Genomic DNA, 13,968 nt, shown 5'->3' on the forward strand with positions numbered 1-13,968 from the left:
TGTGTGCGTGTGTGTAGTCCATTCCACATGATGTAGCCCCCTGTGTTAAGTCTTTAATCGATACATCTCCCTATCCTGACAGTGAGGACAGAGCCCAGATCTGAGATCAGAGCGATGGTGGTGTAAATCTTTACGGTTCAACCGGAGCCTTTTAAAGCCTGTCTATAATTGGGCCTCAGCCAGCAGCTGCCTCAGCTGCGGCTATCACCATGAGCCCGGTCAAAGCGCCAGTTCCTCAGGGGCATAAACAAACACTGCGCCTCCAATAAGAGCCAAAAAAGCACCTGTGTGAGGATAAAAAGAGGAGAAGATGTGGCAGCCAGACTTGAATAAGCCCTATGCTGTTGTCTGTGGTTGAGGTATTTCTTGGAGTGAGGCTTTTTGTGCTTTTGGATTATTACACCAACATGTACTGTACCTCTGAGTGCAAGCCGGGGAGACTTAGCTCACTGAGTGATTTCAAATAGAGGGTAATCCACTGCCATGTAATGGATGCTTTGTTGACAGGCTTCGTTCAGGAAGCAGGAAAATGCTTGCACAGTTTTACAGGTTAGGATCATAAGCCGGAAACTGCTTTATTTTTAGTTTGAGGTATTTTGTTTCAGACCAAAGGTGATGTACTGTATTCAGGTAGCGAGACTGAGACAATGAAGCAAACGACTGCCAACTGCAAAACACAACAGTATTATTATTACAATTTTTCAGCTACCACGGTTCTTTTTTTCATTTACACAGAGAAGCAATTTCTGAAATTGAGCAGAATAATCTACCTGACAACCTACAACAGCACCATTCAGATTTTCTAGCACATGGGCAGTCATACATTTCGGTCAACAAGCACAGATGTCTGACGGAATTAAAGTCACACAGACCCGAGCGGACCCTCGTGGGCACTCTGATGCTCAGGTCCATGCTATATCTAAAAACGTACTCTGGTTTATTGGAATTTCTTTAAAACAATCACAATTGTCTTGGGCGGCGCTAAGCTCCGCACGGAGCAACGGTGCCTCTGCAAAATAGCCTCGGGAAGGAACTTGTTTTGATGGAACACGTGTACGTTCAAAGGTTGTTTCAGTCTTGCAACAGAAAACTCAGATTGGACAGATAGTCTAGCTAGCTGTCTGGATTTACCCTGCAGAGATCTGAGGAGCAGTTAACCTTAGTCTTCAGAAATCCACCGGAGTTTAGAATGCCAACACCAAGAAAGTGGAAGGTAACGGACATCCGGCCGAAATGAAAGACATCCGGCAAGTGGAAGGTCGTGTATATAGACTAATGCTATATCTGACAACATTAAGGGTAGATGGATATAGGTAAGGTAGTTGCTATCTCATGGCCCGTGTTGCATCTGGTGAGTATTTCACAGTTGGACATCAATGCTGGTTGACAATGGTACAGTAGCAGCTACTGTGGTCACAAAATGGGTGCAGCAGTGCTTGTTCGACCTAACAATGTTTTTAAAACCACGAGCAGAACCATCAAAAGTCCATTAATTTTCTACAGAATGCCATTTAGAGAAAAGTTGGTTGCGGTTTGACAGGTTTTTAATTTACTGCCAGTTGCTAGCTAGTTTTAGTAATTGGATAAACTTGTAAATGGGAGGTACAGAAGGTAAAAAAAAAAAGGTGGCGTCTGGGTGGAACCGAGCAGGAAGTGGAAACCAGCACAGCTGACTGTGAAAGACACGTGTCAATCAAGCAAACGTGAAAGAAATCTCATTATGCTTTAGCATCTCCTTAGTGGAAAGAGGATTCTCAAAATTGCAAAAAAAATCCTACAGACTATAGAAAAAAATCTTTGTTTGGTACAGATTCTCACAAAAATCACACTATAATAAATTACAATAATGATACAAAAATGATCATTCCCTCCAATATTTTGAATCATATCGCAATAGCAATCAAAATAATCGCAATTAAATAATTTCCTCATATCGTGCAGCCCTAGAAGAAGTGATGTTACCTTTAAAGATTATGGTGGTTTCCCTTTCCAAGAGATAAAATGGGATTTTTTTTTTTTTTTTAATCAAATTTTATGCAAGTAGAAATTATTTTAAGCCTGCATCTGCAAACATTTAGTTGTAGTTTATCTTAAACTACTTACACAATTAGCAGTCATCATGGTGGCCATTCGCTCGTGGCTTTAATGTATAGTACGAAAGCAGTGGTTAATGGTTGATGGTGGCCAAAGCACACAAGTGTCAGTGTGTAGGGAAACAGCTTGTACACCTTCCACTGGCCTCACCTCAACGTGCAGGGCCTGTGTGTGTGCATACATCGTTATCACCTGCAACAAACGCTATGGCCCCCTATCTGGCTCAATCTGCTCTTGGTTTACTGAGGATGAGTGCCAAGGGTTATCTGCCCCACTCTGATATGCACAGATAAGGGCCTTGGGCCCACTGTTTAAACACCTGGGGCCCGGGGTATTAGAGCGCCCTCCATACCCCTTTGCCACAAAAGGAGAGGAAATGGAAGAGTGAGCGCTAGCTGCTGCTGCTGCTGCTGCTGAGGGAAATGTGTGTTAAAAGTAATAGACGCATGACTGTGTGAGGACGTTAATGCAGGGGTGATTATCTCCACCACTCTCACCTTGTACCCCAATATATTCATCAATACTAAGCATAACATGATGAAAAACAGCTAGGAGAGGCCGAAATTCATTGACTAGTCTCATTCACGTCCCCCCCTTCTTCCCCCCCTTCAAAAAAAAACCCAGGCTGTATTATGAAAAGAGTTAAAGCATTGACAGTTATCAGTAATGTTTAATGGCTATATGCTGGAAAAGCTCCCCTTTAAAATAGGCTCTCTTTTCACTTATGTGATGTACATTACAGCGAGGGTCAGTCATTTGCATGAGAATGGACGATTAAGTGAAAGAGATAAACCCAAGGCTAGTTCCCGTGAATTGGATGCTGTGTTTGGAATACCAAGCAGTGGAGGGTTTTTTTTCTTCTTCTTTCCCCTGCAGAATTAGCCCCCTGCATCATGCATTTATTTCCCCAATAATCACTCAGGCCCTTCCTGTGTTGATTATTTTCTCAGTGCAAGGGTTACTAAAATATTGCTGTAATTCTGTCTCCCTGAAGCAGTAACAACAGTCACCCTGGGCTTCCTTTAAGAAATAAATCTAGGGCTTGTCAGTGGGGAAGTGGTGGTGGTGGTGTGTGTGTGCTGGGGGGGGGGATTGCTTAGATTCAGTCAACCTATATGGACACCTACAGAATAATGTGGGGATTTTCATAAAGCTTTATACATTTCTTTGGAAGGCAACTTAAAGATCGGGCTGCACTTGAAATCTTTCAGTACTAGGGCCAATACAATACCTGAGTTTCATTACTGTCTTTGAAACCTTACTTTAAAAGATAAAAGTTCTCTAATATACACACAAGCAGCCATACAATAACTTAACCTAAGGAAAGTAATCTAAAATTGGCAAATCATTGTGGAGCTCTGTTAAAGAAATAATTACAAATCTGATGTTCAATGATCAATCAATCAATCATTTTGATCGGCCTGAAAAAGTGTTGAGGTTTTCGATACCCAGCCCTACTTTAAGGTAGCATCTCTTGTGCTTACACATGTGATCGGCATACATTTCTGTACTCCTCACACAATATACAATGTATTTAGTCTAGGCTGGGTGGTTTCTTTTAATGATACAATCCAGGGCACAGAGGAATGAAAGGGAGCAGAGACTAAATTTATACAGGAAGTGGGTACTTTCTGGTGCGTTCATTTTAACATAGACGTGCACACACAGACACCTCACACCAACGACCTGTGCCACATCTGGAAACAATTACACTCATGTTTGACTTGACCTGACTGCACCAAGTGAACTCTGCCAACTTTTTTATGTGTTTGTTGCAGAGGCAGCGGTGACCCTGACACAGTGGCTGTGGGGAAATGATGTGCAATTAGTCAGAGGGAACACGACGCCGCACGTCTGAAATTAAACATCTTGTATGAAAAGAATCGGGCAGATTGACAGGCTGCACACAGAAAAATAAAAGCACCGACTTGATATGCTATCAAATGACCCTGATCGGAATTTTTAAGGACACGAGGAGCGTTTGAATTATCAAGCATCTCAGGGTAGCACAGCAGACCTTTCATGTGCGGACGGCAAAGCAGACATGATGCATGATGCAATGTTTGATTTCTACACTTCAGGAGGCCGTCAGGACAGCGCGTACAATATTAAACAGTGTCGTGTCGGTGTATCAACCAGTCTAAATTAACCCATTAGTATGCTGTGGGGAGAAGCGGGAAGATCAATGCATGAAACGGTTTGGAAATCTCCTTTGATACAAGATTTCCCAGCTTGAGCGAATTGATGAAATTCCTCTTGAAACACAGGCAACCATTTCACACGGCAGACTTTTCACAAGACAGAGACTAATGTAGCCTGTCCTTTAACGCTGTGAGACGGCATCACAGCGTCTTACACAGAAGCTATAGTGCGTGTTAAAGTTGTTGTTAAAAACCAGCTTAGGAAGAACTGATCATAAGCAGCACGAAATGTACTTCTACAGTTGTGGTTTAAAAAATAAAAAGGACACGTAGTGTCAGTCCATGCAATTATTATTCAATGAATAATGAGCACTCACCATGAAGGCCAGACACATTTGTACACTGCCAACTGCCAACACCAAAACACTACAAAGTATCTGACTACACCTCTCATATAAAACGAGTCAAGACCACTGCACACAAATTGGTGTAAGGCTGCAAACAAGGACATTTCTCTTTGGTGTAAAAGCCATTCTGTAATATCAGTATTTTCTTAAGACACATTGAGACGGATTTAAAAACAGAGCAGCTTGGACTGAATAAGTTCAGCTCTTGTCTCTTAGCCATCGAAAACAAGATACCGGCTCAAGTACGAGGGGATGGTTGATGGGATTCAAAACCTCAAGTGAACTTTAACCATTGTGCATTCCTATTGATTTAAGCAAACATTACAGGATAAGAAGGTGGCCTTCAAGGAAGAGAAGGCCTCCAGTCACAAAATCACTGACTGCGCAAAATCCACAAAGAAGTGATGCAACTATACATTCCGCGAGGTGCTTGTACGCTGACTGGGCTGATGCAGTTTCGACAGATGCAGAGATAGATACAATGACACAACATATACAATGACACTTTTGATGGTAAAAGTTTCCAGGCCTTCATTTATTTATACACATTGACTGAAATAGCGCTGCACTGATTTACTGCCACTCCCCTGTCCTAGAACTACCTCCTTGTCTCAGAGCCCAGGTTCAGCACTAATTTCCTGGGCTGACCGTCTACTCTAATTATCAAGCTAATAAGGGACCCCCTTGTGCAGTTATGGGAAAGGGGAGGTGAGTTGAGTCCAGGATGAGGGGGTACCACTTTGGTAAGTGTGTGTGATAGCTGCCACCCACATCTTGTAAGGCATGACTAATGGTCTTAGACAATGTTACGACAGCAGTCACCTGGGCAGGCCTGGTCGTTATTCAAGGAGTGGATCTTTGGGCCTGAGCCACACCGAACTAAGGTTTGTGTCCGTACTAAGGTTAACGTCACTCATAAACATAACAACTCATTTTTTTTTTTTTATTCTCCACAAAACAGACTAAAAAAGATTTTTTTCCTCTGTCAAAAAAAAGGTGACTTTCACCTGGGGGAGCCTTATAAATGTCCCTGTTACTTAGGAATTTAAAATTCTGCTGGACATAATGCAAACCGCCTACGTAATTTTGCATACACCATGAAAAATGGGATTCTTTGAAAAGAAATTGTGCTGAAAGGCTGAAAAGGCCCATACATTTCAAGGCCGAAACAATATGCAAGCAGCTACTCAAAATATAACTTGGCTTACCTGTGCTGCTCTACAGAATCGTTATCTGGTAGTTCTGCACCGCAAACATTGCATCGTTCGTGCTGGTTCCTGCCGTCTGGTTTCATGCCCACTGCCAGCTCCCCGAGCTTGCTGAAGAATTCTCTCTGGATGAAGCTCTGAGGCAGGAGTCCCCCGTAGGCACTGAAGTCCATAGACATGGCCAGGGCTGGGGACATGGGGAGAGCGGAGGCCATGGATGCCGGCATGGACATGATGCCATCTGATTTATGATTGACAGGTAGGGAGTACATTGAGGCAAAATGTTTCTCCGCCATTCCGGCCATTGCTTCCAGCCCCATCTGGCCGATATCAGCTTGAGGGTCGCCCATGCCATCATCGCGGACGTGATGTAGCTCGCGTGCACTGGTGATTACGCTGCTCCTGGTCGGTGTTCCTGGACCGTCTCGGTTCCTGTCCTCCCCACTTCGCTCTCCGTTGCTGGAGGCACTGGACTCCATGTTTGGAGGGCTGTTATGGCCGTTGCCACCCATGTCCACTTGCATCATCTCGGTCTTGATCTCAGTCATCAGGTGGTGGGAGTTGCCGTGGAGCTGCTCACCCCCAAAGCCCTGCTGGAGCAGAGACTGGCCGATGCTCATCAGGCTGTCCACAGCAGCTTTGGTGGGGCTCAGGGTGGAGACACCGAAGGATGTAGACACCGAGGGACTCTGGTCCACCATGCCAGCCATGATGGCGACTTGCTGGGTACCTGACTGATAGGGATTCTCCATGGAATGCTTTTTGGAGTTCTTGGCTCCATTGTGGCCTTTACGCTCATCATCCTCCTCCGTGCTCCCGTCATTAACATTGATCTCCACGTCATTCTCATCAGAGGACTGGATGGTTTCCAGGATCTTGAGGCATTGCTCTTCCAGGTATTCAATCTCCAGGATCTCTGCTGCATACAGAAGGTCATCTAAGTCCTCGACCTTGGCCTGGAGCGTGGCAGTGTAAGCATACTCCAAAATCTGCTGAAAAGTCTTTGGTGAAAGAAAGTCCAGGGTGTAATGCTGGCTGCTGCGGTGGAAGAGGATCTCAAACATTTTGCTTGTGCAGGCTAGCACTGTCCGGTGAGCGTGGAACTCCTGGCTGTCTACCATGATGACCACGTCACACAGAGTCCCGGCCAGACGCATCTGGTTGGCCTTCTGCAGCAGGGCAGTGGGGTGGTTGGGGTTCTGGAGCTGGATCATACCCATTTTAGTTAAATCCATTATGTCGATGCAAACCACGAGGCCGACTCATGAGGCTCGCCTTCTCCGCTCAGCAGTGTTTTTAGCCGTCTTTGTAAACAAGATGAAACCTGGAGGGGAGAGACAGAATGAAAATAAAAATCTGTTCTGGTAAATTTTGACGCAAGAGCAAAAATGATGTGCAAAATAAATCCACTAGTCTTTACACTTCCAAATGCAATCCTCCTTTTTTTTTTCTTCTTCAATATGGATTAATGTTCTTTTTTTAATGAAATGCAAAACGATGCATGAATATGAAGTCAAGATGCCCAAATAATCATCTTTCAAAAAAAATATACAAGGCAAATTTATTAATTACAGTTTGTAAAGAAAATTTATGAATTTGTCGATACATGTATTTAAAGTAAACTACAATTCATTTTGCAAATGGAGAGTGTGAAGCCAGTGGATTTTCAATAGCAAACATCCTGCAGGGATGGTAAACTGTGCAGTCGCATTGTTCTCAAAACCAGCGGAGAGTATTGACTGTAGATTTCTGAAGAGAGACAATTTGTGAGCCGTCCAACAGGCTCACCCTGCATACCAATCAGTCCAACATATGTTATGTTAAAAAGATGTCTTCATTTGGTTATCTGATGGGGATGTACACACAGTTAAACAAGTGTGAGCTGTGGTTTTTCCACTGCTGCTTGGCTCACAAAGGCCGTCAGCAGCCTTTCTGAAATTAAATAGCATCTTACTCAGTATTCCCAGCACAGACGGGAGCTGGGAGCAGCGGCCAGAAATGGATGGAAAGGAAAGCAGAACGAGGCAAAAGAACACAACACTGCAGCACCAAACACCCTGCTCGGCTCTTAGTCACTAATGTTGAATATCCAAATGAACGAGTGTCTCAGTGACTACTTAACTCGTTTGGTCCAAGTTAACAGGGCAACATGTTGCTCCACCTCATATCTACCAAATACTTCCACCGACTCTAAACTGATGAAAAGAGGGTTAAATGAAATAGTATCCCCACTAGAGGTCCTTTAAATGAATGATTGTCTCTGTGATTACTGTTAACACAATCATTCAACCATCATCATGACCTATACACTGAAACAATGCTTTCTTCATTGTTGCCATTACATAAACTCTAAATGAATGGCTACCAGCTAATTGCATCCATTGACCCACATCCTAGATGAGCTCACTGATGTCCATTTTTATCTACCCAATTTTCATTCAGTGTATATGGCAAATAGGCCTATGACAATGACACATTTTCACTGAGACCTGTTCATCATTTTCTGTTTAGAGAATCTTCCTAAATTTCATTTTCAGAATCTTCAATTTCATTTTCGGGGAGCTTAATTTATCTTTTCAAAAGTGAGAAAATAAAAAAAGAGAAGTTTGTGAGCACTTCTTTTCCTTCCCCCAGGCTTGAGAACAATACACAGGCAGAAAAAAAGAGGACGTATCATCAGCCTTCCACACAGACGACGACTTTTCTTTCAGATAAATAAATAATATCAGTAATTCCCAGATATGCAAGCTCACTAAAAAAAAAAAAAAAAAAAAAAACTCAAATCACAGAAGCCTATAAATCAAAACATGCCGACGTTAAATGATGCTGGCAGCTATTGTTTGTGTTGGCATTTGGGACACTGGACAGTTTGTTGTTTTCGGCTCGTTGATAAAATCGATATAGGGAGGTAGGTCATGATGAAACCGCAGGTTCTCGTCTAGCTGAGCTCAGCCTTCCAGTGAACAGAGGTCATGCCTAAAACCCCGACATTATCTTTATTACAGGTATGCCAATATAGCTGCGATTTATGGCCGCCGTAAATGATCACTGCTTGTTGCGCTCGGTGGGCTTTCAGCCAAGCTGTGGCTTCCCTGGGACACAATGTAAAGTTGCTTTGGGGGGGGGGGGACTTTATCGCGTCTGTTAGCTCTCTATTAATAAAAAGGACAGGGCTACAGTACGTGCGTCTAGACATCAGCGTTAATATTGGGCCAGCCGCACCAGACAAATTATACAGCGCGTTATATGCATTATGCAAAACATCACGCACTACATTAAGTACATTAAGCCAGGAGAGATTTTCTCTCTCTCTCGCTGGAGGACAATGTAGAGAGCTGACAATAAGCACATTGGGCCGACTTCACAGTAAAGAAGGCAGCATAATCAATGTGATCACGAGTTGTCTGCCATAGCGCGCCTTGGCGACCCAGCCACAACAAGAATAAACAGCTTTCAATATTCCAGACCACGAGCCACACTGACAGACACAAATGTGGAGAAAGCGAAACGGCACAACGTCCCTAAGGGGGACAATCAGAGGGGTCTTTTTTTTAAGAGCGTGCTAAAAAGAAAAGAAAAAAAAAAAGTAGCCTACACGAGACAGACAGCTGCCAGAATTTCTCGCCGATTCGAGCCAGCTCTCCTCTGATCAACGCACAGGTGTTTGTGGCTGAACGAAATACTCAAACACTGGCTCTTTGCGATTGATGAGAAGGAGGTATGGTGTAGAGAAAGACGCCTTAAGGAGAGCAAAAGAGTGAAAGGGGGGGGAAGAGAAAGAAGAGAAATCAGGCAGTCTCGATAACAAATCAATTTGCTATTGCATCTGTTACCAGTTCCCCACCTCGCAGCGTGCTGCGCGTGCTCCCGCTAATCGATTCTCGGTCACCAATCAGACATCTAGTTGCCTGTCAATCAATTGTAGTGGGACTGTAACAGTGACTGGATTTTGGGTTTGTTCTTTCCAGTGTAAAAGACCAGTGTCCACAGTCCTCATCGTGATGACATCACGGCTAAATGAGCCACACTGGTGTGTGCGCCTGGAGACACAAGGGACGGGCAACAGTGTCGCTGTCTAACAAAATTGCACAATTTTCCATCAAAACGAGCAAACGCGATTTCGCCAGTAAAAAAAAGTCACATGGAGCGGGGCGTCATATGTTGTCTGGCTCCCCGGTGAAACAGCCAGACCTCACGTCCTCTAGCTGCGATCTCCAGAATACTAAACCAGAGAGAGAGAGAGAGAGAGAGAGAGAGAGAGAGAGAGAGAGAGAGGTGGTGGTGGGGGGGGGGTTACGTCAACCTTAACATCTCTAAAAAAAAAAATTGACTACCGTGCGTTAAGGTAAACTTCAACACCTTGCAGCGCAATCAGGAAAAAAAACACTTGTTTTCATCCAGCACTCCGGTGCGCGGATCCAACTTGCGTGCCAAAGTCGCGGTTTACTGTTAACTTCAGCGTGAGGTTGAACGGGGACAAGCAAAAAAAAAAAACGATCCCCCAGCGCTATAAATGCATCAAAATATCCACATGGTGAATGAAAGTACACAGAGAAAACAGTGGTAGACGCATGCAGAGCAGCGGGTCTGGCACTTGTCGCCGGGAAACTGCAGCTGCGTTTATCCCGGATTGGTACTCACCTAAGTTGCACGTTTTGATTCCGTATAGTGTAGGGGGGAGTGGGGCTACAGCATAGTAAGGCAGTTCGCAGTACCCGCTCTCTCAACACGCACTAACTCCTTTCTTCTCTCGCCTTAGCAAATCAACACGGCGCTGACGTCAACGCAGCCAGTCAGCCAGACGAGCAGCAGGCAGGCGGGCAGCCGGCTCGATCTGCGCTCCAGCCGTACAAACACTAAGGAAGTGAGACACCTAGGGGGCTGTCTCATGTCAAACGGCTGTGTTACAGTATGACAGTGAAAGGTGAGCGACACTGCCCTCCCTTCACCGTTTTGAACGCACACAGCCTACAGTTGTTTCTCAAACTCCAGCCAGGGGCAGGCTTAATGGTTTGGAGGACCTGTAGGAAAAATCAATATGGTTACTCCTAAAGCCCCCCCCCCCCTTCTAACCATTTATGTAAATGTATATTTAAATGTGAACACTACTAGCTTTTTTCCCTTTCTTCTGTGCTTCTTTTTTATTATTATTGTGTAGGCCTACATCTGTCTTCCCTGTGTTGCTGGATAAATGTCGCTCATTCCTGCAAACTATGAGTGGATGTTAAGAGGATGCTGAAATCCATGGACTAAGCCCCCTAAGACATTTATGCCTGTATTCTGTCTCTGAACAGCTGACTGTAGCGTTTTATTGCAAAGGAAAAAAAGAAGTTAAAAAAAGCCCCCTCTAACCATTTTCAATTTACAGTATTCGTTGAAACTATAGGTACAGTAGTTGCGTTTAAGTGGCAGCAGAGCACAGCGAAGGTGAATGCTCAGCTGATCCATCCTCCACTACACAAGATACATTCCAAAGGTGCTTTTAAAAAAATAATAATCATGTATTTTATCATTTGTTTTGAATATTCACAAAGGCGGTATTACTATCGCAAGCCAAAAATGTGTGTAGAAAGATAACATCAATCTATTGCATCTCCACGGGTTAACATCTGTCATCTAAAGTCGTTAAAAGGGTTCCCGTTCATTTTCAAAGTCTGGGAGTGATTTGACTGGAGGACCTGTGTGGCACCACACATCTATTTTCATTTGTTTTCTTTTTAATTCTATTTTAGTGCCTCATTCTGCTTCTTTCTCTGTTCAAACTACTGTTTGAATAAACTTTCTTTTTTGACATTCTCCTTCTTTCTCAATAAACTACTACTACTATCGTTATTATTGAATTTGACACTAGTATGTTTAAACAAATGCAAAGCCATGAAAGACAGGGAGAGAACAGATTAGATGAAATGATTTAGTAGATCAGAAGGGAATTATATTATTCATCACTTAAATGCATAATGTTCAACTATAGAAATGTTCGGAAGGCTGCCGATTCATCGTTCCTCAGTGGGGACGAAATGCATTTTGGTCAAGTGGCTTGGAATAAATTACAAGCAAAAAAAACACATGGCACAAGTCTAATGTTGGGTGCTGAAATCCGATTTTCATAACAAGGGCAAAAACCTTGGATTTAAAGAATCAAATGTCATTTTCCTGAGACTATTGCAGAAGCTCTGTTTTAAGATACTGTCAGTAATTTAAAGAAAAAAAACATGACACAAAAGAAACTGCACTGTGGCACTTCTTTTGTTGTTTTATTAAAAATACGTCCTTAATGATCAACATAGTGAACGACTCTCATCCTGATGGTTTTGCAGGGCATTAATAACCCTTAATTGTTTCTTAGGGTAGCTTTAAGTTTCCTCTTTCTTCTTTTCTGTTGACCAATAACCAGGAAGCAGTGGATGGCACACCTCATTATTGTTTGGCCCGATATAACTCTTGGAGTTATATCGTAAAAGCATACTTAAGAGTTTCTCTGAAAATAAACTTGATTGATACTTTCGCCTTAATGATTATCACTGAATGGAGGCGATTCTTTATACCAATGGTTTCATTTCACAAGATTTTAATTCTATCGTTATGTTCCCTTTGAGTGCTCCTTGTAAACTTTTACTTTGAGTTCCAGAAGTCAACAGTACAAAGTGCTTCATTTTTTTTCTATTAGGTTTAAAAACCACGGTTGAAGCAGTAGAAGAAAGAGGAGAATATGAGCACAATGTTTGTGTGTCAATTTATATCTTTCCTGTTTGTTTGAACAGACATTTATGTTCTCTATTGGCTTTGTTGATCCCCAAATATTTATGTAATGCCACCAGCAAATCAGAGCTTTCAAATATCTCAACACGTCCTAGATGGACTGGATCATAATTCATGGTTTGTCAAATGATCTATTCTTATTATTTTGGTGATTCCCTGACTTTTTGTATAGCGCCACCAGCAGGTTGACATTTTTGAGTTTGTATTTTGAGTCTTGTTTTGAAAAGGAATATTTTCTGCTGTCATGCACACATAAATATTACAGTTTGGAGATTAGATAAGATGAAATGCATATGTAAATAACTGACTTTGGTCAATGGGAGAGGCTCATGTCTCAGTTCATAGCTAGAGTGGAAATACTGTGGTCAAATCAAATAAATATTTACACTACCAATGACTGACTGACTGATGACCAATGACATCCAGCTGAGGGTTGCCGAGTACCTGATATGAGGAGCTTTGCCATGCGGTGCAGGAAGAACCATTTGAAAAAATACTGCTGTAGGACCGAGAAGCTGGGAGGGTCTCATCATCCTTCGGGCCTCAGGCTCACATCAACACTTCACTGACTGAGGCTGATAAAGTGGACAAGTCAGGTCAGAGCAGACTATCTGAGGGGAGGAAGGGACGATCAGTGTCTGCAACAGATCAAACGTGGGCAATCAATCAGCAGTGGTTGACAGCACACTCTGGTTTGTGGCGGTGTGCTGAGGAGATAGCATTACCATTAATATGAAGAAATAACAATAGTAGAGATGGTCCGATACGAGTATCGGAAAAGCCTCCGATACTGCCTAAAATGCTGGTATCGGCAAGTCCTCGAGTTTATGTACCGATCTGAGACCACGTCATTTAGACCCCCTAGAAAATCTACTTTAAAAGTAGTTTATTTATGTTCTTTTTCACTTATGACTGACTGTCGAACTGGATAATAAAATAAAGTTGTACAACATAAGTTTTTTGTGTTTGTTCATGTTTTACAAAAGGCTGAAAACACTGAGTACGTTGACATGCACACCAATATTCCCCTATTATTCCAAATATGACAATATTCCGGATACAAGTCATGTAAACAGCATATTCCGGTTGGATATTCCAAATAAGGCTTTTTCCAAATATAGCATTTTCCGATAAAGACGTGGGATATCCGGTATTATTCGGGTTTTAGAGGCATTCTTTGGACATGTATACAGCGCATTCGGAACATGCGTCTCAATCGGTGTTTTTACCGCAGGCTTATGGTCAGCTCTGTGCCGTGCTATGTTTGCTGTACACAAACCGACCAGCCGATAGTTTGCAAGGCTGCAGACCTGATAAGAAGGAGAAACACAGCTACTTTTAAACATTATCAAAGACTTG

At 42.9% G+C, this 13,968-nt stretch overlaps 1 protein-coding gene across 4 annotated transcripts in view; it reads right to left on the reverse strand.

Moving 5' to 3' along the window:
* zbtb16a (zinc finger and BTB domain containing 16a) overlaps positions 1–13,071 on the reverse strand; it is a 153,022-nt gene extending 139,951 nt beyond the window's left edge. The window contains exons 1-2 of one of the 4 annotated variants that reach the window (XM_039777173.1): positions 13,054–13,071; positions 5,851–7,174 (exon numbers count right to left, since the gene is read on the reverse strand). In XM_039777173.1, coding sequence (XP_039633107.1) covers positions 5,851–7,085 — 1,235 coding nt within the window. In that variant the 5' untranslated portion in view covers positions 7,086–7,174; positions 13,054–13,071. Of the gene's footprint in view, positions 1–5,850; positions 7,175–9,694; positions 10,070–10,184; positions 10,290–10,491; positions 10,690–13,053 lie in introns of those variants that run through there. The other 3 variants (XM_039777170.1, XM_039777172.1, XM_039777171.1) reach the window with 3 other exon arrangements.
* Between the last annotated feature and the right edge of the window lie 897 nt (positions 13,072–13,968).

The sequence above is a fragment of the Perca fluviatilis genome, chromosome 16 (genome assembly GCF_010015445.1).
Source record: "Perca fluviatilis chromosome 16, GENO_Pfluv_1.0, whole genome shotgun sequence".
Lineage (NCBI taxonomy): Eukaryota > Metazoa > Chordata > Actinopteri > Perciformes > Percidae > Perca > Perca fluviatilis.